This window comes from Aplidium turbinatum, chromosome 3 (genome assembly GCF_918807975.1).
Source record: "Aplidium turbinatum chromosome 3, kaAplTurb1.1, whole genome shotgun sequence".
NCBI lineage: Eukaryota > Metazoa > Chordata > Ascidiacea > Aplousobranchia > Polyclinidae > Aplidium > Aplidium turbinatum.
Genome location: NC_137474.1, coordinates 14,042,088 through 14,066,951, shown reverse-complemented (window position 1 = coordinate 14,066,951; position 24,864 = coordinate 14,042,088). Strand labels below are relative to the sequence as shown.

At 36.9% G+C, this 24,864-nt stretch overlaps 1 protein-coding gene across 3 annotated transcripts in view; it reads left to right on the top strand.

The window, feature by feature from the left end:
- LOC145767574 (piezo-type mechanosensitive ion channel component 1-like) overlaps window positions 1-24,864 on the top strand; it is a 125,030-nt gene that overhangs the window by 80,692 nt on the left and 19,474 nt on the right. For all 3 annotated transcript variants that reach the window (XM_082579423.1, XM_082579422.1, XM_082579421.1), the window contains 22 exons: window positions 600-788; window positions 1,345-1,434; window positions 2,056-2,256; window positions 2,731-2,846; window positions 3,435-3,523; window positions 3,753-3,866; window positions 4,291-4,450; window positions 4,603-4,811; window positions 5,936-6,079; window positions 8,250-8,409; window positions 8,885-8,974; window positions 9,280-9,350; window positions 13,860-13,963; window positions 14,056-14,143; window positions 14,619-14,879; window positions 15,188-15,348; window positions 15,702-15,781; window positions 16,162-16,254; window positions 16,628-16,802; window positions 17,020-17,208; window positions 18,543-18,621; window positions 18,846-18,954. In XM_082579423.1, the coding sequence (XP_082435549.1) occupies window positions 600-788; window positions 1,345-1,434; window positions 2,056-2,256; window positions 2,731-2,846; window positions 3,435-3,523; window positions 3,753-3,866; window positions 4,291-4,450; window positions 4,603-4,811; window positions 5,936-6,079; window positions 8,250-8,409; window positions 8,885-8,974; window positions 9,280-9,350; window positions 13,860-13,963; window positions 14,056-14,143; window positions 14,619-14,879; window positions 15,188-15,348; window positions 15,702-15,781; window positions 16,162-16,254; window positions 16,628-16,802; window positions 17,020-17,208; window positions 18,543-18,621; window positions 18,846-18,954 (2,972 nt within the window). The remainder of the gene's footprint in view (window positions 1-599; window positions 789-1,344; window positions 1,435-2,055; window positions 2,257-2,730; window positions 2,847-3,434; window positions 3,524-3,752; window positions 3,867-4,290; window positions 4,451-4,602; window positions 4,812-5,935; window positions 6,080-8,249; window positions 8,410-8,884; window positions 8,975-9,279; window positions 9,351-13,859; window positions 13,964-14,055; window positions 14,144-14,618; window positions 14,880-15,187; window positions 15,349-15,701; window positions 15,782-16,161; window positions 16,255-16,627; window positions 16,803-17,019; window positions 17,209-18,542; window positions 18,622-18,845; window positions 18,955-24,864) is intronic.

Sequence of the window (24,864 nt, the reverse complement as noted above, 5' to 3'; positions counted from 1 at the left end):
TGTGAAACACTTTTGCAAAGATTAGAAGACGTACAAGATTATGCTTTGGCAAACGACCAAATTGAATTTGTTGAATCTTATTTCAGAATTATTTTTGGCAAGACACTCAATAACACGCTAAAATAATGGGAGAAGCTGGTTCGGTCGCTATTCGCTGCTCTTTATCGTCTGTTGCGTCGCATATGTTATCGCATGTTGTAATGCACGCAAACTAAAACAGTATATTATTGCCTGTTACCGCTTGTTAGTGTAGAGTTAGGTGGGCAACTGAAATTTAAAGCTTGAGGCTTAAGAAATAAATAAATTATCTGATTTTAAAAAAAATGGGTATCTTTTCGGCACTTTCAGCAAAAATTATAGCCAGTCTAGAATTGTCAAGTTGAAAAGAGGAAATATTAATTGTCGTTTGAACTTTTGAAAGTTGGAATCTTTGAATTACTCAAACTGATACATTTTAAGTTACCTCTATAAAATTAAACTTTTAGAAATATTTTACTACAATTTTATAGAAATACAGCTCTTCAGTTTTTTTCTTCTGAAAATAAGATTTAACTAAAACTTTAAAGCATTAACAAAGTCGTACTGTCTTCTCTTTTCAGGTGTCTGCGTTGTATGCTGGGTTTGTCATTGTATGGGTTCTATTGTTACCCTTCCGTCAACTGCATCCTCTGCTTTTCGTATTGTCCTCATTGGTAGCATCCCTCATTCTTCTCGGAACGATGTTCTATCAACTCGATTTCATCATTCCAGACGCCGCGTTGGTTTACAACTGCACCATACCTTTCTATGTGAGTCTGCATGTTGAAACTACCCACACAACAAATCAACCGTTTTCTACGTTGATTCAACGTCAGACGTTGAATCAATGTAAAAATCTGTTGATTTGCTATTTGGGTAGCTGCTCTAGCTTACCTTGTTCTTTCACTTCGAGGATTCAACTGCTTTAACACTTAGCGTTTTGATCTTTTTTATTTCATATTTATGCTCAATGATTTTTTTCATTGTTTTGAATAAATACAATGAAGCCAAGCAATAATGCGGCATTTATCATTCCACAAAAGAAGAAAAAATGTAAACGTTTTCGCCTTTACATCATTGAACCATCTTCGTGCATATCGAAGACTTTTTACACTCAAGGTAGAAGTGCAAGAAAATAGATTACGTTACAAAAACAAAAAATGTGAAACAGATTATATTTATCTGATATTGTTTTTATTGTTTGTTACTTTAATGTTTTTCTATTAATTTTTATTGGTATTGAATGAGCTTTCCAACCATTTTGTTCTTAAATTAAAGTTTACTACAGAAAAAAAGCGAAATATCCTCAAATTACATGCATTGCAGGGAATAAACATCACAAAATCTTACCACTTGACTCATTGGATTGGAGTTGACAAAATGCTGCCGACTGACGTCTTTTTCTTTCACTCAGAGGTTTGTATCGCAGTTACAATATGGAATACTATTATTGTCTCAAGTGATGTATCTCTATCAGGCCAACCGTTTGATAAGTGACTTATTTTCCAGAATTATGAGTAATAATAATTACTTTTACGCCAATAGATTGTAAAATAACGGAGAAAAGTCTCTACAATTTGCAATTTTTAGTGAATTTTCTCAGTTTTTTTTTGGGAATGTTTTATGTAAGCTTGAGGGCGCCAGGAACGGTGTAGACTGAGATCTATAGAAATGCGACAGCTAGTCTTTGGGCCACAGTGTGAGGAAAGGCGAATTCGAAGATCTATCTAAGTGGGAAAATATCCGGAAAACGGCCAAGCAGAGCTCAAAGATTCATATTTCTGCGCATTTTTTTGCCATTTAAATACCCCATTGAACTTTGGCAAGGCGCACGAGATCGATCCAACTGGAACATCATTGTACATCGAGGGCTGTATCAGTTTGACACCTACAGAGAGAGAGAGCTGTAAGAGATTGACCTCTTTGCATAGAATTTCGTGCGGTCTATCTTGCTTTCATTTGCGCTGACAGCGTTTCTTTTAATCACACACAAAAACTTAAATTAAATTCTAATTAAGTGTGGGTGCTCTTTTCCAGGGCTACATCGCCATTGTTCTAATGATCGCATTCGAACGGACAGTGCTTCGTCGGCAAGAATGGCGCAGGATCTGGCGTAACGAGCCAGCCCCGGTTGTCACCGCCTTCTACCCCAGCATTACTCATGAGGTGGTCGATGACAGCCTTTTGAACGCTTCCAAATTCTTCATCAACTACTTTTTCTTTAAATTTGGCGTTCAGGTACGACTCGCTTATCTTGTAGTGATCACCTAAACAAGAAGTCCGTTGTTTTTTTTCTGCCAAACAGATCTACAATAGATACAAATATTGTTTTTTCTTCCTTTTTCATTGATACAACCACTTTGTTTACTTTTCCACCCATTAATTCTATTTTATTGAATTTTGCATAATAAAAGTTTTCTATGCAATAACTATCAACAATAATCAACTTTTGCATTGCGATAGCATCTTCATTTTATTCAAATAGAAGTTTATTGTACGTTGCCTTATACCCTACTGTGATTGTCAAGGCGACAACTTTGTTTTAATGCTGTGCGTATCACACAACCAACCGCTGCTTCTCAAACAGGAAAATCTGTCATTTTTACATTGATTCCACTTCTGCATCGTTGAATCGATGTAAAAAACGTTGAATCAATGTAAAAAACAGCTGATTTACTGTCTGAGAGAATGTCTCGTTTTGGTGTGCTGTAGGCTTGCTTCGTGATGACAGTGGTGACAGTATGGGTCCACAACGACATCTTCTCCATCTTTTATTCTCTACTACTCATCGTGGCGCTCACATTGAGAACAAAAGCGTCATTGTACAAGTAAGTTCTCAGACACCAAAACTCGTCATTTATTGATTCAACGCCAACGTCCAATGATCAATTTTGCTGTCTGGGTTGCAGCGGAAAATACCGAAAACAATTGACATCAAGTTCCGTTCTATATAAGAAACACAATTTTTGGTGTACTTTGTAGCTGGTGTACCTTTGTCAATCACATAAGTTTCTTGGATGTGTACAACATATGCAAGACTTGCACAAGGAGAAATATTGTAAGCAAATTCGTTTTGTTGAATGTCTCACGAAGTAATCGATCCATGCTCTTAGATTGCAAAACGAGTCCTTTTAACATTGATTCAACGTCTGCAGACGTTAAATCAATGTAAAAAGAACCAATGGCTGGGATAGTTGTTCTTTAACTCAAGAATCTATAGGCAATATTTCCACCCGCGATAACCCATCAAATTGCTGCTTGATGGCAATAAAAAGTTTGTTAAGTCCACACTAAACGCGATCAACTTTGTCAGACTTGGTGGGAAGTTTATCGTCTAGTTAATTAGCATATTTGATGAGCACTCAAAGCACATTGCCGTTTAGTCTTGTCTAAAAAGCTGTTCACCTTGGTCACAGATTTTGGAGAATCTACCTTGTTATTCTGATTGTTTTGATATTGTGGCAATATCTATCAGATCTTGGAATGCCACCCCTGTGGTGTCAAGGTAAAGAAATCTATTCTGTGTTGTCACATCTAGCTATACTATTTTGGTATCTGCTTGAATTCTGTTTTTGTCGCTTTGTGTTTAACTTTCCGTTATCTTTTTGTTGCGATATCCTGTAAATAGCTTATTTCACATTTATCTACTTTTTTTCAGACTTTTCTGGTCCAATTTAGCTAATGAAATTAATGACATTTCTATGTTTTAAATTTTTTAACATTGATATTTCAAGGTAATGAATACCCCTGGACGGTCATTGGCTCGAATGCGACAGTGCGGAACCGTTTGGTGACATGGCTGCATTTACCTGATTACATTGTCACCGTGCATGTAATGCCTTCAGTATGTGAGTTTTCAAGATTTCAATCTTTCTTGGCTCATTTAATAAATTGTGATGCGGTGAAATTGCGCATTGAACCGCGACGAAAATAACTCAAGCGTGTCGAATGCAGCACATTTTTGTCTTTGAAGTTTGTTGCTCAGCTGCATAGTTAAACCAACATTGCTTGATCTTGTCGTTTTGTGTATCAGAGAAAGATGTTTATCTTAAGTAGTCGAGTGGAGTGGCTGCTCCACAACTGCCCCACATGGAGTGGCTGCTCCATCTATTGGAGTGGCTGCTCCATCTATTGGAGTGGCTGCTCTACAACCAATAGATAATGAAATTTAAGCACATACAATGCTGGTGATTAGTGTAAATAATGTATCATTTTATATGCTTTCCAATTAGTGTCTCTGTCTCTACTTTCATGCTTTAATTGCCTTTCCAGCCGACTTCTTTCAACTTTTATTCGTGGTCAGTCAGTTAATGGTCTTCAGAAAGGAGTCTGCACTGACCAAGTTCATCGGTGACAATCGCTACCTGACTGGCAGGGAATTAGACCCGGTCACAATTCGAACCAACCCGAGAAAGAATTTCATGACCAAAGGGTAAAGCGACACTTTCAACTGCAATCTGATGGACAGTCGTTTCACTTTAGTTAAATGTCTGCCAACGCAAAAAAGACGTGTTTTAAACGAAAAGTAACAACAGTAACAACTTTAAAAAAACTTTTAAAAAAGTAAAAAACAACTTTATGTAGATCAAGGACTTTATTGGACCAGACGAAAAGCGTGATATTTGGGTACACGATCTGGTTGACGATGGCTTTCTTATTTCTTGCCGGCACGTCCCGCATTTCGATCTTTTCTCTCGGCTACCTCATTTGCTTCTTTTACCTGCTTTCTAATCAACAGCAACTGCTAATGGGAAAGACCAGCCGTTTACTCAACATTTTTACTGGATTTTTAGGTAACGTAGCTCAGCATAATTGTGATATTGAATGCTAGTTGCTAAGCTAAGGCAGTACGTCATCAAAGCCGACCGTCCCATGATCTCTGAAGTGAAAAGGCCTTGACACTGCGCACGATCCTTCAGACGTGAAGGCTGAAGTTATGTGTTGAGATAAACATGCTTTGGTTTTTTATCTGTATAAAATAATTAGTAAATTAGCACATTTTATAACCATGTACAGCTTTAGTACGAGAAAATTGACATATTACCAAGCCACGTATAAACATAATTCAATGGCTTAAACATCTGATTAGATTAGAGTAAGATATAATTGGTTTTGGACTTCCAGTACATGCTTTAACTGTTCTGTTCAAGCAAGGTTTTGGTATTGTTTGATGATATGCTACAAATGTCTGACTTTGGAACGGCACGCGATTAGAAATAACACCGGTTTCTGAAAACGTTTTTATAATGTTCAAATAAAAAACAGGTAGGTGCAGTATGAGTGGTTACTTTCAGTCTTCAGTTTGGCAGGCCTTTCATTTCAGTGGATCATAGGCGATTCCTTTCTTTATGTTTTGTCAACCAGCGTGACTTGACTTCATCAAGGAGCTGATTTAAACCGACAGCATCTGGCTCTGCAAAGATATAACTTCGGCCCGCTCAGGAAATGTTTGGTGTAAATAAAATAATCATCACTTATTGCATAGGCTATCTTATTACTGATTGCATTTATTTGGAAATAACTAATAAAAATATACTAATAAACAAACCACCAAGTTGCTAGGGTAGACTCACTGTCTAAGTGCTGTATTGTTTTGAGTTTTTTTTTTAAGTCACAAAACGCATTCAAAAAAGTATGATGATTTTCATATTGTTTTTTTTATTATACTTACTCGTAATAGAGTAACATCTTTTCTGGAAGGTCATTCAACTTAAACTTATTGAATAAACTTGCGATCTTATCAAAACACAATGAAAATATTTAAAAATGTCTTTTACCTTGAAACCTTGTATTGTGATGTATCTCAAGTCTATGCAAAGCAAACATGCATATAACAATCTATCTTGAATTCTTGATGCCGTTGGAAAAAAGGATTAATTAAAGTATCTTTGATTTGAACGAACGCCTTTGTGTTCAGGTTACACGGTTGTAGTGATAACCTTGAAATCAGGGTTGCAAATAGCCTCCTGTGTGTACATTGAGACTCTGGTGGATGAAGCCTGTTGGTTTGTGCAGCTGATGAGTCTTGTTTGCGCTAAACCTGACGCATATCACTTATCCGGTGAGAAAAAGACAAATTTGTTGGTTTGGTGTTTTTTTTTTACTTTAACTCTTTGAAGGTTGGGAGGGCTGTCAATTCAACTTTTTTGTATGAACAGTTGTATCTCTAAAACCACTGAGGCTGCGACTACGAGATTTCTTGACTTTTCCCAATTTTTATTCACCTCTGTTGAGCTGAAATTTTGAGCGAATACAGGTTATAAATTGAGTGATATAAGGCATTTCTCAGCACATCTTCTGAAATATTTCATATTCTATTGTTAAACATTTTACCACCAGCTGGATGAAAGTAATTAATTTGGCCTATGTCTCGTTAATCCTAACTGTTTCCCAGCGTGAAGGGAATTGGATGTATGTAAAATTATGTAAAAAAATTTTAATCACAACATTGCATTGCATGTTCTTTATTACTCTACCAAAAAATAATGTGTAAACTCACGATACAATTACAGTCACAAGTCACCTCAACATTTCAACGTATATGAGCAGTTGTAAAATTCACATAGTTTTAATTTTCGGATATGCTCAGCGTAAATAATTTTACAAAGTGAATCCCAAATTTTGAAACCGTGCCTTAAAAAAATACCAGAGATATCACTCCCAAAGCATAAAAAGAATCGACACCCCCCCCAAACTGAGCAAGACTCCAGAAGCCCAACCTTATAAGGGTTAAAAATCTGTGTATGAAAGATTCAGTAAATTTCTGTTTGTGATAGTTTTATTGAGTTGCACCGAATTTTTGAAGGTTACGTCGTAGTGCCTTTCGTAAAGTTATGTTTTTTATGTTCTTGAGAGTTTTGGTGATTGCAACTGGTTACATATCATTTTTCATTCAAAAATCATAAGACATGTAGAATTGTAGATTGTAGAAAAGGTTTTCAACACTGTTTGCTTTCGTTGACTTTGTGTTGTTTTTTCAGTGGTAAATTTACCTTGCTAACTTTTTCACGTCACACCTTGTGTTTTCTTATACCCGTTTATTTTCTTACCTTCACTCAATTAACCACTTTAGTAGGTGAAATCTAAATGTTATAATATTAACTACTTTTTAGAGAAGTGATGCAGTGAAAAATAAATGAAATATTCTGTCAGGGATGTCTAAAGAGGGGGATGCGAAGCGATTGCCTTATTCTCACGACATTAGAAGGGTGGTAGCTGCGGTTCTTTTTAAAATTGCAAAAAGTTGTGTAGTGCAGCTGGTACAGTCAGCCACAGAAAACAGTTAGCAATTATTATGTAGAACATATAACACAGTTGAAAAGTTACCAGTAAGCTGTTTTTATTAAAGGGGTATTAAAGGAAAAACCTGACTTGGCGATTTTCCACGTTCTTTGTGTTTAACATGCTACCATAAAACGATTTTCAATAAAATATTGCCCCATTGCGGTCTGACCACCATTGTGCGCGTGCTTTTGTCAGAGCTTTCAAAACGAGATTGGCCTGAGCAACGAAGCGTGCGACTGTAAAAAACGTCATAAAGTCTACGTCATAAAGTCTAGCAATCAACCGATCACGCAATAATTGTTACTGCGGGCGATTTGACTGTAGGCTATGTATGTATTTACATCAAAACAGCACATTTTAACATCAAAACAGCAGACAGTTTGCTCAAAACATCAGATTGGTAACGAGGCTTTTGTTATTGCTGGACTTTATGACGTATTCTTGAGCTGTGTTTGCACGTTTTGGTCATTTTGAAAAAAATGAAAATAAATGAAACACTGGACTTTGGGCCTTGCCAGCGCCATTGAAAACAAATTTTTTTGGGTAATTGTTTTTGAAATGTATTCTTGAATGTTCAGTTTACTCATTTTAATGCTTAATTTCGGTTTGAAATTTTCCTTTAGTATGCCTTTAACAAAACCTTTGCAGTAGGCTAGGAGCAAAGCAAGTATACGGGTAGTTGAGATAACAAATAACTATGAGCATGCAGTAAATGTTTAGGTCTTGTGCTAATAACGCAATGTCATAACAATGTTTAATGTTTATTAAATTACTATCGGAGCCAATTGCCATTTTACGATAGGAGCCCTTCTATTGTCAGACGTAATAAAAGCCTTCGTATCCTCTTTTTTAGATCTCCTCGTATTCTACTATGTATTCTCTCCTGTATTCGTGTCTCATTTTTTAGATATTTCTGTATTCTATTAACTCATCCGTTGTTTCTGCAGCACAATCCACTGGATCATGTGCACTGTCTTACGACAATTCCGGGCTCACCTGGGATTTCACCTGTTTTCTTTTCCTCTTAATTCAACTCAGAATCTTTGCTTCTTATTATTTCCTCCATGTTGCCGAAGACCTAAGGATTTCAATGCTGTTGGCTTCAAGGTGATTTGAATTAAATTTTATTTGATTAAGCAAACGTTTGTTTGACATTGCGTTAATGTCTTAACGGATGATAACGCGATGCATTGAATATTTATTGTAGAACTAAAGAAGCTTCAAGATGTATCTGCTTATAGAAGCTTCATTATTCATCAGAATTTGGAGCTAGCCACTTTATAGTTTCTGCTTGTAATTTAAATTACAGTTTTTGTACCACTCTGTAGGTCTCGTCAAGTGGAAAACTTGACGTTTGTTTCCTAATCAGCTAAATATATCTGTCCTTTTTGCATTGCCCCAACGTCCGCAGACGTTAAATCAATGTGAAAAGAACGACTTGTCCTATCTGGACACTTAGACCTATTCAGGCTTCGCTATTTCACCGACCATGAAGTCACGTTTATACTCGCCGTGGTGCCGCTGTGAACATACTAGTGTGGCAGTGACTCAGCGCAGCGATGACGTCACGTTTGTTGTGCAGAGGAGCGGAGATGTTCCACAATAAACTGATCGACCGAGTCAAGGAACGGGAACGGATCCAAAAAAAAAATATTAACGCCATCAAAAAATCGTAAGTTATCGTGTGTTTTTTTGCCAAGTTGTTAACGCTCGTGGTTAATTTTTTTAAATCGGTGAAAATAAAATTGCTAATTATCTGAATACTACAAAATGGAGTCGCCAGTTGACATGGCTGTGGTTTTTAAGAGGAAAAGTTGTTTTTTTCAATTATTGAAATCAAGCTTATGGTGAACAATACTAAGTTGAACCCCCCATTGGGGTTTGCATCATCCCTTTATGTATATTTTTATTTTCTCTAATATGATATCACTTGAATTTATCCACATCACGATACTATACGAATGTTTATATTGGCAGAATGCAAATGATCAAGGAGACTTATAAATCGTTGCGAGAGAGCTTGGCTCAGCTGAAGATTCATACCGATGGTGAGTAAGATTCGTGTCATTCAATCATACATATTTGTTTAGTCATGGTTTAGTCTCCAAAATCGTAAGTAGACCAACACATTGCCGCGAAAAGTGATAACTAAATATGCCATTACTTCAGTACTTCTGTTACCCTATACATGAATTACAATAATTTTGCCCCCCTAATTCTGTCAAGTAAAATAAAAATTGATAATAGAGTGATAGACAAATTTAGTTTTAAGAATTTAATCAACGAAATTGACAGTAACATAAATACATGATAATGTTCAATGGGATGGATGAGCTTGGTGACTCTTACAAAGTTTTGAAATGTTTGGCGACATCTTCGTAAGATAGAGTCAAAGATCACCCCGTTTATGAACTGGAAAGCGATTTCTTTGCTTTGAAAGCATCAATGTCACAGCCGAAAACCCCTTTTCAGCTATACATGAAGTAAGAAACGACAAAATCCACATTCTACTTTCCAGAGAAGCTCATATTTGCCAGCAACCTGGCACCAAAACAAATCGTATCGATCATTTCTGAATTTCACTCTTGACTCATCATCTGTTTGCATATCAATAAACTGCTCTTGAAGTTCCACTTCTATGTCTGTGGGTTCGGTAGAAAATGATGGTACTACCCAGTTTAGAACATGGAGGTCTACGAGATTTGCAAAGCAAAGTTTCATGTTTTTATGAAGCATGTCTAAATGTGAGCAGTATTTTTGCCGTTGTTCTTCTGTAATAACATTCTCGCTCAAGTTGGGAAACTGAGTTAAGACATTTCGACCTAAATGTTGTTTGAATAAAGATAGCTTTGCAATGAATGAGGTAATCACACTTTTGCACTTAATGAGAGTTACCATTTCTCCCTAAAGCTTTTTGTTTACTTCGTTTATGCCATTGAAAATGTCCCCTCAAATATGCGATGTCATTTTTTTAAGAGTATCACATTTTCAGCTAATGTCGCGTCAGTGCTTGATAGGAATTCGATAACTGAAACAAAAAAGTCATAAAAGCGGATCAAACAAGCACCTTTTGAAAACCATCTTACCGCAATATGCAATAAACAATGTTTAAATTGTTCATCATTTTGGCAATAAAGTGAACGAAATAGTCTGTCGTTGAGAGCATGCGCTTTTATCTTGAAGCATTTTATCACAATATTCAGTGATTCGTGCAGTTCAGGACATATTACGGGCAACCAAATGCTGACGGTGAATTACAAAATGTACAGTATTGCAATAAGTCCAGGAACTTCTCTTTTCATCAGTGCAATGAACCCTCGATGCTTTCCAACTATTGCCGAAGCACCATTAGTTGCACATTGTAGAATATTCTTCAGTGGAATCCCTTTCTCTTTGTAGAAGTTTTTCACTGCATTAAAGATGCTTGTCAAAGTCAAAACAAACGATTTTATACGAATGGCAAATCACAGAGAAGTTTGGAAGACCATGATTGCCAACGTCTGTATCAGATCAGGCACATAATCATCATCATCATCAAAAATCATTTCTTCTTGAGTTCTCATATCATGAACAAAACGCACATATCCCAGCAGCAGCGATACATAGTCAGTCAAGGTGGATTCATCTATTTGCAATGAATGGTTTGTCACACGTAGAACCTTAATAAGTTGTTCCAACACGTCAGAACTCATTTCGTCAATACGACGCTGAACTGTGTTGTTGCTTAAAGGTACAGCCCTCAAAATTGATGAAGCATTTTGTTGCATAACTGTTTCAATGATTTCTTTTCTTTATCCGCCCCGTTAGCTCAGTGGTTGGCTCAAGATCACGCGGCGCAAGCTCCACTCTTGGGGTGTGCACTTGAGCAACGCACTTTAAGGACTGCTCTCATTCAGCGGCACCTAGTGAATGAAATAATTCCCCGGTTCTACGTGTGACAAACCATTCACTGCAAATAGATGAATCCACCTTGACTGAATAATTCCCAGGCAACAACACTTCAACAATCGGAAAACTTCACTCTGCCAATCTCGGTAACCGGCCCTGCGTCAAGACCCTCTATGAGTATGCGAAACTACCAGGAATACCCTATCAAGGCTTTGTCAGTCCGAGGATAAAGATTCAAAAACCAACAAACCTTTTGCAGCTGGCAGAATAAGATCTTCGCCAACAGTATGAGGTTTTACTGTTTTTGCAATGAGCAAAGAGAGGTTATAAGAGGCAATAACACCATTTTCCATTTTCTTGTCAGTCCTGTTAAAAAGATTTTTGATAGCAGGCTGCTTTGCTTTTTCATCTTCTTTCTAAAGTCGCAGCCAATTTTGTTTGCATGCTTTATTTTGAGGTGGTCATCGAGTCTACTTGGCTTCATTGCTTCATTCGAAAAGACGGCATCGCACACCAGACACATTGGTCGACTAGAATCATGCGGGCTAGTAGTGAAGCCATATATCAAATAATTTATGTCATATTGCTGCACTTTTACTTTCCTAATCTTTTGCAATTTAGCAGGAGGCTGAGATGAGTTATACTTGTCTGATGATGTTGGACATAATGGTTTGCGGAGTATTGATATCTGGAGACTTGATCAAAACTTTCTAAAATCTATTCTGAAACTTTTTATCTAAAATCTATGTCTATATCTAAAATGTAAAATCTATATCTAAAAACTTCTGTCACAGCTTTTGCCTGCTATAAAATTGGAGATAAAGTTCTGAATTCTATCAAAATTATGAAGCCATTTTATTACTTCCTTTTGTCTGCCACTATAATTCATCGACAAGTCTAGCCCAGATTTTTGCTGTTGAACGTTTCTAACTATCAGCAGAGAATGTTGGGTTATTCTCTTATTGACTGGCAACCTACTATATTCACTGTGATCAACTACTAACTACCGTACATGCTGTTTAAGACTGCTTTGCTTGACACTGACCCGAGACTTGATCGTAACTTACGAGGGTGAAAACCAGTGATAAAATTCGAAGGTCTCTGGCCTTAGCCTCGAGCTTGGCTAGCCTCGGCTGGTCAAGCCTTGGCTTCGAGGCTTTGCCCTGGCCTCGGACTGATGAATAAACTGGTGAATAATCTAGCTCAGGTGTTGGTGCTGCAGTATTTAAACGATACAAATTGATCCTAAACTACTGAAAATTACAACTGATTTTGCATGTCTGTCTTTTGCAAACTGTGTAACGCACGCCAAAACAATTGCAATATCTGGGAGTGTGAAAGAGGACAGTGATGTTTCCACTTCATATTTTGCTATGAGCACTGTGACGCTGCAATAATAGATAATTTTGCAATGAATTGATTAGATTTCAATAGCTTCAAGTGATAAAGTAAACTTTTGCAAGATTGTGAGATGTTGTTACCCTGTGTCCATAATTGAATTTGTGGTTGATTAAACTTTATAGTATAAGGTGCGTCTACACGACGACTGTTTTCTTTCTTAAGCTAGCTGAACTTCTTGTTTGTTTAAGATAATCGCACTTTGTGCCGCTTACTTTTAAGCAAGTAAGCGAGTCCGCGAGAAAAATACGCTCAAGAGCGAAAAACTGAGCGCTTAAGCGAGTTCTCTTGCTTAGAAATATTTTCGCGTCAAAACCTCAGGTCTACACTCAGTTGTCTGGCTGCTAGTCAAGCAAGTGGGAAGTTTGTATTTGTTTTGTATTTGATGCTCCCAGTGTTCTCTTACCACACCTGTTTCTAACTTTTTAACTTCACTAAGGTGTCAGAACACTTTTTTCTGAAGTAAATTGCGTGTTTGCAACCTTATCTTTTTGCAGCATTTTTTACACAAGTTCAGTTCAATTGCTTTTATTTCTGACCATGATCATCACAACAAAAATAAAACACGTTAACATTTGAAAGCCATTATTGAATGACTGCAACAACTCAAAGTGCCAGCTCACTTTGACTAGTTATTAAAGAACAGTTGGTTTACTTCTTGCTTTTTCGCGAACTTTTTGAAACTTTTTGAAACGTGACTTCATTGCGGTTGAAATACTCACGTGGCCGCGGTTCAAGCAAGCAAAATCTTTTTTCGAGATTGTGAGTGTAAACGAAAGGAGCTTAAAATTTAGCTTAAGCAAGAACACTTTTTCGTGTAGACGCACCTTTATAGTACCGTAGTCAATAGTCATAGAACTGATTAGCGCGTTGGACTGTTATTGGTGGTTTGATAAATTCGCCCCCTTCGAGTGTTTTCGACCCCCAATCGCCCCCTTTGAATTTTTTGCCCCCTGAGGGGCGATTTTTCCCACTTTGGGAAACGCTGTATTAGACGATCGTAACAAACCATTATGTTTACGAGTATTACGACCATTTTTGCTGCGTTCCTTGTGACAAATACTCCTTGGTAGGCTTATCAGTATAACGTTGTCGACATTACGGATTACGTTGAGTTTGTGAAAAGTTCACGAATACCATAAATGATTTTGCTTGGAAAGCCTCTTGAGTCCTGCTGTCCAGGAATCATCAATAACTGGTTCAATCAGGTTGTCAACCTATCAAAACATAACAACTTAATTTAGCAACTTATCTACTTTTATCCTGTCCAGCAACAAGGGCCGGGGATTACTATATGTTCGATGAGAGCTTTGAAAGAAAAAAAACTCCAAAAGCAAAAGAAGAAGAGGAAGACGACGTTCTGGATCCAATCGATGTGAGTTCTTTTTATTCAGTGTTTGAAGTTATTGCATTGAAGCGCGACCAATGCGTTGCTAGACTTCGTTTTAAAATCATGTTTACTTCCAGCTGCTGCATATCGCCGATACTGTCGGGGTTGATGAAGCACTCCGCGAACGAATGGAAGATAAAAAGAGATTGGCGAGTGAAAGTGAAGGTAGATTTTGTTGCTTCGAAACGTAGTTATAATTTCTGCCAGTTACGTCAGATTTTTTTCTATTTCACGTTATTTCGCTCGAAATTATTTTTTTTAGTTTGATATGAACTAAACTAGACTGAATAAACCACATATTTTCTGATCACACGACCTTGGTTTGATTTCGGTGAAGCTGACTATTGAACCCTGCCTACTTCTGCGCAAAGTGCTTAACTCTGCGATGTAGCAGTGTACTTTGTTTTACTTCAGCATTTCTTAACTTGTTTTGATTCTTTTTTTTTGACTGGCTCACAAAAAATTAACTGCTTTAGTTTATGATTGCATTGTAAGTACTTATTCAAATAGACTGTGTGATGAAAACGAATTTGGCTGCATTGTTGGTTCAATGAGATTTGGAGTTGTGTTGTTGCATTTTTGACGCTTAATGCCTTTAACTGTTGCAAGAAGTGATCAAGGGATCGTTTGTTTTGTAAAGACAAAACTCTTAGCGATGGGGATCATGAAAAAGAAGAAGATGCAAGCGAAAAGACGACTGAAGAAGAAGTTGTTTATGGAGATACGGATGTCGATATTAAAGTGAGGAAGAAAGCAGATGTTGTTGATTCTGGAGGAAAATCTGACGCCAGCAAAGATACCAGAACTAAACTGGTGAAGATAAAGAGCTCTAGATCTCATGATGACGATGTGGATGAAGATGGTAATGAAGAGACGCAAGAAAAAGCTTTGTCTTTCTGTGGTTTGTAAAATTGCATGCATTTTTACTTTCAACTTAGTTATCTTTTATGTAGTAGTGGCATTTTTATGTAGTGACTTCTTATACATCATTAAAAATGAACTTCATCTTATAACTTGTTTTTTTACTGTCTAAATAGTGCTTTTGTCTTGTAGCGGTACTTCGGCATTGAATCACGAATGAAGTGCTATAAAGCTTGTCGCTTGTTTCTGAAGCTTACGACAAATTTTTTTTTTTTTTTTAATTGATCCAGCCTGCGGAAATGTACGATTTTATTTCCACAATTTGTTCATTTTTGAAGCGTTTTCTAGGCAAAGTCAAGCTAGGATTGTGGTTTGTCTGGGAACTCATCATGTCTGGCGTTGATTCTTTCACCTTGTACCTGAACCAGCAAAACAAAGACTATAGGAACGTCCGCATACAACTTCAAGCCGAGAAAGATAAACTTTGCAAAAAGAATATCAAGAAAATGGTAGTTTTCTGACTTCTACGTTTTTATCTGCAAAATTGATTCAACCATATTTGCATGTTGCCACTTTCTGAACCGGCTCTGTTCAGAGAAGTAGCCACGAGAGGACTTGAACGAACACTTGCTCCCCAAACATGGGTTTTAATGCTTTTACAACGTTTTAATGACATTGTATATTCATAAATGTTTGGCTGCATTCAAAACTCTATTTCAAACAAACTCTTTATTGCATTAAAATGTTTGCCCCCCAATGGTTGCTTTTGCGCCCCCGAAAAAAATTCTTTCCAACTGCGTCACTGATTGTTAAGTTTCTATTTCCCCATCATCGACGTCACTAGCTGAGGTTTTGTTTTCAGGATGAATCGCCAAGCAGTACATCAACCGATGTGAAAATTGACATCGAAGAGGGTGATGCTTCGACTGCTGTTGCTGTCAGGTATTTCATTTCCTAATTTTTAAATTGTTACCGCAGTCAAGTGTGAAACTTACGTTCAAATTAAGAAACAGGGTTTATTTTTAAATGTAGTACGAATTTAAAAGTCGAGATACAAAGTTTATGGATTCGGCTGACGTTTCGGAAGCTGAATAACATGCATCTTCGTTGCTAGAATCCAATACAGTTTAGTTTGAATTGTACAATGTACACACCGAAGATAAAAATAGTCTAGAGTTGGAAACGTTTGCTGAACAATAAGCCCAATTTGTGCACTTTGCGCTCGATCCATTATATTTAAATTGTCCAAGCGTTTCAGTATCTTGTGCCTGTGTTTTGATTTTGTTTCCTGTGACCAATTGTGTTCATGTATTTTGTGATAGAAAACCACCAACTGTCGAAGAATACGTAGATATGAAGCCGATTGACTTCGACAAAGACCAAAACAGAGCTTTGAGACTGTTCTATGCCGTGTGGTAAGCAGAAGATAAAGTTTATGCCAACATATTTTGAACTCTATCACTATTGGATGCTCTTGTTATGTAAATGCGCATGAGACTTGATGCTCATTGTCGTAAGCCGTTTGTGAAGTTATGCTATTATAAATATTTCTTCCAATCTTGGCGTGTCTGCTGGCTAAGCAGTGTACTTCAAGTACAGCGTAATAACAATGCAAGTCAGTGCTTCAATGTCTCTACAAGTTCGCAAAGGTTTAAAATAAGCTTTCTCAGTTTAAGATTAAATGTTTTTTCAGACACAAGTTCGCATTATTGACTCTTTGTTCAAAACGTTTATCGAGTATTATCATGTACATCTGCAATGAATCTTCAATGTATATTCACTATTCAGGTATATCCTCCTGGCCAATACCAATATCCTTTGTTTCTTTCTTATCATCCTCAATCTCATGCTGAGAGCTTCTATCCTTGCCTTGGTGCTACCTCTGGCCGTGTTTTTGTGGGCAACTTTCACCATTCCACGACCCACTAAAACTTTTTGGCTCTTTTCCATATTTTACTTGGAGGTAAGAGCTCTGTTGAAGAGCTTTATGTACCTAACCAATGAAGCAATAAAGCGTTAATTAATTTCCGTTTATTACGTCGTTTTAACGTGTTTTTTAAAGGTTAAGAGCCGTGTGATTTCTGGTTCTAAACTTCATATGCTGTACTGTCTTGACTAAGTCGTCTTTTTTTGTCATTGTTTGTACAACACGCGTGATAACATTCCTCACTTGTCCACAGATTGTGATCGTGATCCGGTTCATTTTTCAATTCGAGTTTTTTCCTTGGAATTCCATTTCAACGACAAACAAGAACTCCGACGATCCGTTATGGTGGCCTCGCATCATAGGCATTGAGCAGTTAAGCGATTGGAGTGTCATGGGCCTGCTGCAGCTTCTTGTTATATATTTTCATATTTCGAATTTGAAGGTTTGTTGACGAATTTTCAAACATTGCCGTTTTTGTCCGTCTTGTACAAATTTTTTGTAATTGATTTTTGAAGTTGGTCCGAATGAAACCTCTTTTCTGCCATCACGTTGAAATTTATTTTGGATGATATGCTGTATCGTGTGTTGGCTAGCCACACCCAGTTGTAAGAAATATGCAACTACTAGATTTCAAAAAAACGTAATTGGTCAGTCCAACAAGATTCTGCCTCTTCACATTAGAGCTAAGAGAATGCAGAACTGGCTTTCAGCCAATGTGCCATTCTTCATTTTTAAGGAAGAATGGCCTCCTTCATCCCAGACCTGAACCCCCTAGACTTTGGCATCTGGTCTTACCTGGAGAACAAGGCTTCGACTAAACACCACCAAAGTTTGGAAGCGCTGAAGGCTAATCTGAAAAAAGAATGAGCTAAAATACCTCAAAGAGTTATTCGTGACTCTTGCAGGTCCTTTTCGAAGCGTCTCTGACTTTTTATCGACGCAAATGGCGAACACATTGAGTAAAACTTATTTTTTCTAAATATTTATTTATTTGACAATAGTATTATATGTTTATTACTCAAAAATTGTCTACCATTTGTTAGATACAGCTGTTTGAAGTTGTAATGTTAATTATAATTATTGATGACCCTGTATAGCTGCCAGTTCTTGCTACTGTACAATCGGTTGCCAAGAAGCATATAGTTGATCGGATAGTCATAACAGTTAGCGTGGAGGGCACGTGGATATGGGTATGAAAGTTTGACATGCAAAAAACGTGACAGTAAAAAGTTAAAAAGTTTTGAATTGTGATGCACAGGAAACTATTACGCATCAGCTGGATGGAAAGAAAAACAAGTGAATTTGTCACTCAACAAATAGACGATAACTGGAGTTTGATTAACAACATAAACCTTAGAAAATTAAGATATTTCGGACACATAAAAGAAGTCACTCGTTCGTAAATTTAATGTTGACTGGGAGGGTGCAAGGCAAACGAACAAAAGGACGACAAAAAAGGAAATATTTTACCAATATAAAGGAAATTACGGAATGAAAAGCATGCCAAAAATACTACTAAAAACAATACAGAACAGAATGGAGGGAAAGCATATGGGAGATCACAGCTAATCAAGCATGATTAATTTATTGAAGGAGGAAGAGGCTTTACCGTTATGGTTTGCGAATTGCTATTGCTTGCTGTTCTGTAGTGAGTACTCAGCTTTGTTTTGGCTCAGTAGATCGCCCCTTTCTACATTATGTTGATAAGTTGTATCATACATGTGCTGATTTTTGTGACAACTACCCGACACTATAGAATGTGATCTTTTTAATCAGGTCAATGGACTATGGGACCAAGCTAAAGCCCCATCTGCTGAAACCTCTTGCGATAAAACCACTGAAGATGCTGATGAAGGTAATAGCTTTTCAGCATTTGATGAAATGTTTCTTGGTACTATATTTTGAATCTAACCCAGGCCAACTGTCTGCTCAAAGCTTGTGACTTATCAAAAGTAAATTGGGTGATAAGATCAACTTCAGTCAATTACTAAGTCTCAAGTAGAATATGCATTTCTGTTTAAAATGTTAATGCAAACAATTTTAAGCACGCTTTAACATCGACCATTGAATCTTGTACAGTGCTTGCGATAGAAGAGCGGCCTTCCACTTCTCACGAGGTCGTCGCTTCACAGGAACAGGAAAGTGATGAAAATGGAACGAAAAAACACAAAGTATCCTTCACAGAAAAGTATGTTACCTTCAAATCTTGCTTTGAAAATTAACAAACCTGCCTCACTCAAACATTTTCAGACTAACACTGTTGTAACTGTTAGCTTAAGATTTATATCGATAAATGGTATGCGGAGTTTTGCTAAGCGTTTCCCATTTATAATTTATATAGTATATGTTTACTAGGGTGTTCCATTTTTGGGCGACTTTTCAGGAAAGTAAGCTGGGTCATATTCTAAATGGATTTTCAACGCTGAATTCAAAAGTGACATTACTTTTTCTTTATGACGTAATTTTGAGGTGGCACTTAGCATTTTTTTTTTGCAATTTTGATTGTATTTCAAGAAAGGTAGGAGATAGAGAGCTAGAACTTCTACCAGTTTGGTTCGGTTTCCTATCTGCTTTAAATACATTGTTAAGCGCCAACTACAACAGAAAACAAGTTATTTAACAAAACGTGTTTTTGTTCATTTCCTTCTAAAGAATAACATTAATATAAACCGAAACGTAATCTTGCCTAATCTGATCTACGACCATAAATGACAATCACAGTGCGACGCAAAATGTGAGCAAAATTTCTACCGTTTATGACGTAATAATACTGTCTCGGTAATTGGCATGAAGCTCAATTTCCGTCGTTATAAGTTGCTTATTTGAGCCAAAGGTTGTTACCGTAGTGCAAGTATGCTGCAGTACATAAGAATGCGCCCACTGTTGACTTTAACTTATAATCTTTTATGTTTAGATGAGACTGATGAATTATTAATACTGTTAAAAGATGAGTATAATCTCTCAATAATGACAACTACTAGATCAACAGAAAGTTATTTTGTAGCAGCCAAGATGAGCGAAAATGTATTACCCACGCATGAAGAAGTGCTCAAGCATTACTATTTTAAGAGTAATCTTCTTCAGCAAAATAATGCCAAGTTTCTTCATGGTCCATATTTTCATCATTTAAAAAATGAAGTAGTAGCACTGTAGCAGACGTACACTAGCGGATCGACGTTTCACTTCTCTGCGACAGCAAACAGACCAACTGACTCTCGATAATTCTGAAAGAGCTAGAGCATCAAAATCATTTGTACATTGTAAAAGGACATTTTTCGTCTTAAATGTTTAGAAAAAGCTAATGTGCAATAAAGTTCTGTTGATGCTGGATATATGTTTATAAGTCGGTATTTCAGCGAATATACCGAAACAAAATGAGGAAGCCCGTGCTTGTGAAGTCATTTCCGAAGAAAACTTCTATTACTGCGGAAGTACCGCACCAGGCTATAATCGAAAACAATAACCAAGCATTACTTCCTCGTGTATATTCGGTTATGGCTGATACGACCGCACTTGTTGAAAAAAAGATTGTGTCAACAAGCGATTAGAACAGTGGTTCCCAACCTTTTTTATCCGGTGGACCCTTTTAGTCGATATTCCAATCTAAATTTTTCCCTATAAATTTAGTTTGTTAAAAACTCGTTTATATTAATATTTTAATCTAAATCTTGGAAGATAAACTAAACTTTTGGTAGTAGGCTTAATAAGCTTTTTAGCCTGTAGGCCTAATATTCCTTTTCATACTAAAATAATTTAATTAACGAAGAATGTTGCTGAAACGTATTTTATTCGAAGAATACACTCAAAATATAAGAGTCAATGCATTTAACACTTTAACAGTCTGTGCGTAGCTTGTGATTTTTTTGTTTCGACAACTCATAAATGTAGTGGAAGAGCATTGGAAAAAGCACAACGAATGTCATTTTTCACGTCTAATCTGTTTCTCTCTTTTGTTTTCATTTGTAAGAGTTGAAAAACCTGATTGGTTTGGTTTTGAATCTTTATCCTCGAACTGACAAAGCCTTGATAGGTTATTCCTGGTAGTTTCGCATTGTAGAAGCTCTTGACGCACGGCCGATTACCGAGATTGACATAGTGAAGTTTTCCGATTGTTGAAGTGTCGTTGCTGGGGAATTATTTCATTCACTAATCACTAGGTGCCGCTGAATGGAGAGCATCCCTGAAATGCGTTGCTCAGGCGTAAACCCCGAGAGTCAAACCAGCGCCGCGTGATCTTGAGCCAGGCGCGTTACCACTGAGCTAACGGGGCGGACTGATTCACATAAATAAGTAGAAGCAAACGGAAGGATACTTCGAATAGCTTTCTCTGCCACTTTGGGATAGAAATTACATATTAATGGCCAAAATCCAGTGAATGATTTTTCTCAGAATAAGTCTCTTGCAGTCTTGCGCAAGAATCCGTTTTGAATTCTAAAAATTCATCCTGCATTTTATGGGGAAGGGGTTCCATCAACAATGTGAATGAATTTCGCATTAAATCAAGCTCATCGTCGTAAATTTCAAGAAAATATCGAATGAATTCTAGTTCTCAATTCTTGTTCCAACTCTGGAAGAACTTGTTCTTTGCCGTCAACAACCAGCACCCCTGGTAATTCTTTAAACATAGTAACATGTTCAATTGTTCATTCTAACTTTTCTCTTTCAAATTATCAAGCTTGCTGGTGAAAGCTTCCAAAGCATCTTTAAATGCTGAGCGGTACTGGCGTATGCTCCTGGAAGGACCACCCAAGCCAGGCTGGTCGAAAGGTAAAGGCCAGACAAAATGTTTTCCCGCGATCAGGACAGCAGAGCCCTCTTAGTAGCCCACCTTAACACAATCTCCTAATAACAGTGACATAAATCAATCATTCTCCTCAAACATGCCTTGAGCCTGCATGGAAGCAGTAGGCTACAGCTTGTAAATTCACATGGTATCAATATGTCAATGGCTCATATATAGCCTACAGATAACCCATGTTGATGCGCAATCTGCTTTGAACGGAGATGGCGATTGGACAATGGACATATACCGTGTATTGGTGTTTTTCCCTTGCGTTTTCAGATTTAGTTTATTCAATGGACCAAACAAATCAACCAAATAAGCAAGGAATCTAATTCGTCTATCATCATTCAGCAATGAAACAAATTCCAATTTTATTTAAAGGTTAAAAAATAATTTAAGCTCGTCTCTGAGCTCAAGCACTCGCTTGGTTACGTTTCCTCTTGAAAGCCATCGATTATTATTTGAATGAAAAAGAAGCAGGCCTACGTGATGGTCTGCATCCACGTCGGTGCACAGTTGCTTAAATAATTGGGAGTTAACTTAATAATAATTTCCTCTTTAACGCTCTAGTGTAGGCCAACCTACTAGGCTTAAAAAGGTTTAGGCTACAATCTTAAAACCAAGTTCTCCCCTGAAAATTGCAAAATTCCCCCTTAGTGGGGAATTCCCCCCCGGTTGGGAACCACTGGATTAGAAGAATATTTTGTGTGTAAAGTTGGTCACGAGGCTCACACTCTCGAGTGTCTTTTTCGCGTGAATGAGATTTATTTTAGTCACGCAAAAATTTTCTGAAAGGGAAAGTGAAAGGCCCTAACTCTTACGAAGATGCTGCTTTGATAAACATAATTACAAAGCTACGAAAACTTTAACCCAACGATCTAAAAATTCGCCATGACTTGAAAGTTTCTGTGACAACAATAGCTGCCAATCATTTAAAAGACAAAACCTCGTGGTTTTCTGAGCACAAAGATACAAAAGATTTTTTTTCCAAAGTGACCACATGTGTCTTATTTTCCTGGCGGCCCATCTCGTAAAGAATGTTCTTGAAAATGTGAAGTTCCTCTTTTTTTACGTCAAGAAAGTATATCTCACGCGCGATGGATCACTACAGCGAGTGAATATTTAAGAACGCTGGTATTTTGATGCAGTGTTGAACCTCAACAATTCGAAAAGCTTCAGCGTATAGTTCAGTATATCGTTTGCATTTATTTACCAACATTTTTAGCCATTCACCTTTTAAACCATCCGCAACTAATGGTTCCTCAATTGTACTGCTCACAAGAGATTTGCTGCTTGCGTACAAAGAAATTGATGAACTCGTGTTTAATGCTGTCTTGAAACATTTCGTACAACATGCATCCCAATGTTTGAATTCTAAAAATGTCGTTTTGAGCATTTCTGCCGAATTACAGCCTTTTACTTTGGATGCAGTTAAACAAAACAGTTTTCATGGCCACATCAACATCGCGGAAACCCTTTTAAAGCGAAGGAACTTACGTATTTTTTTACTAGCGTAAGCAAGATGGCTCCCTGCGTTGAATGTTTTTATCTTTTTCAGTGTTTTAGCGCAGTATTGAAAATAATAATCGAGAATCGGAGCGGTTTATTGATAAATTAAGAGGAATTGGGAATGGATTGATTTGCGATGACGAGAATGACTTGGCCAAAACTTTATACAACATAATTGTGAATAATAAAGTTTTGGTAGAGATTTTGCTTTGTTGAACCATAGAGAAATAAAACAGAGTAACCTTAGCAGGTTTAACATACTTTTTTACACACAAAAATATAACATAATTAAAATAAACTCAAACGTTTTCGACGCGTACGTGTGTCCTCATCAAGAAATAAATCTGCAATATACATAAAATAAAGTCTTAAACACCTTCATGGCTGATGAACCAAAAAACACGCCTGAAGAAGTAGATTTTAGTTATTTTATTAGTATACGCTTTCTAGGAAACGATTCAACAAGTTTTGCAAAAAACCTAGCTAAACTTATAAAAAAGAAATTTTCATGTGACATTCATCCTGTGTATAAAACATTTAATGTGCACCAATATTTTCAACTGAAGTCGTCTACCCCCTTTGCTCTTTCTTCGAATGTTCTGTATAAATTTAGTTGTTTGCATGACGCAAACCAGACATACATTGGTATGTCAACCAGACATTTGTTGACAAGGGCCGGGGAGCACTTAAACCCAAACCTAACAACTACAGTAAAAGTACAATTAAAGAACACATCGCCTCTTGTGAAACGTGCACTGACAATGTCTCAATCGACCAATTTAAAATCATTTCTTGAGGCAGATCTGATTTTCAGACTAAGATCATGAAAGCCTTAAAAATCAAACGTAACAATCCATCTCTCAACCGGCAGTTATTCGCCTGTGGCTCATCGTTCCTTTTGTGCGTGTTTTAATTGTTTGTCGAATGTCTGTAGTCTACACCTCATGTGATCTGTTTCCCACCGCATAATTTACTTGTAATCATTCTCGTATCATTTGTTCAGTTTGTGCTTTTCAGTCCAGAGTGTCGTTGTAGTGCAAAGTCAAATTTATCTTACGATTTTTCATTTTATGTATATTGCAGATTTAATTCCTGATGAGGACACACGTACGTGTCGAAAACGTTTGAGTTTATTTTAATTATGTTATCTTTTTGTGTGTAAAAAAGTATGTTAAACCTGCTAAGGTTACTCTGTTTTATTTCTATATGTGAATAACATTTCCACAATTGCCTAAGTTTAACAACAGTTTGTAGAAGGCTACTGATTGTCGTCAACGATAAGTTGAGTTCGCATGTGAATACCGACTTTTGTCAAACGTATCAAACTTGTGAAATGAATTGATCAAGATTGTTTGGTTAGTTAGTATTGGTGTTTGTCACATGCTTCTGCAAATCGGTGTTGAAACGTCAAGTTGATTAATGCATTGCATACATGTATAATATATTGTATTGCTATATTCATATTGGTGAAGGCAACTGTATTGTATGCCTGCTGGAGAACTGTTAACCTGCAATTTACCTTTCCTAATTAAGAAGCTTAACAATTGGAATAAAAACGTCCCTACAACCTACAATCGAATTCGAGTAATATCACGATATTTCTTAAATTATTTTTTGGGCGAAAATGGGAAAAAAAACACGTTTTTTAAGTAGCTCATTTTCTTTTGCAGTTAGCACTTAACAATGTATTGCAAGCAAATAGGAAGCCGCCCTTCCGGTTATTTCGGCATAGCTTCTATCTCTTTATCTCTTACCGTTATCAAATTTCGGCTAAAATTGCAAAAAATCGCTAGGTGGCACCTTAAG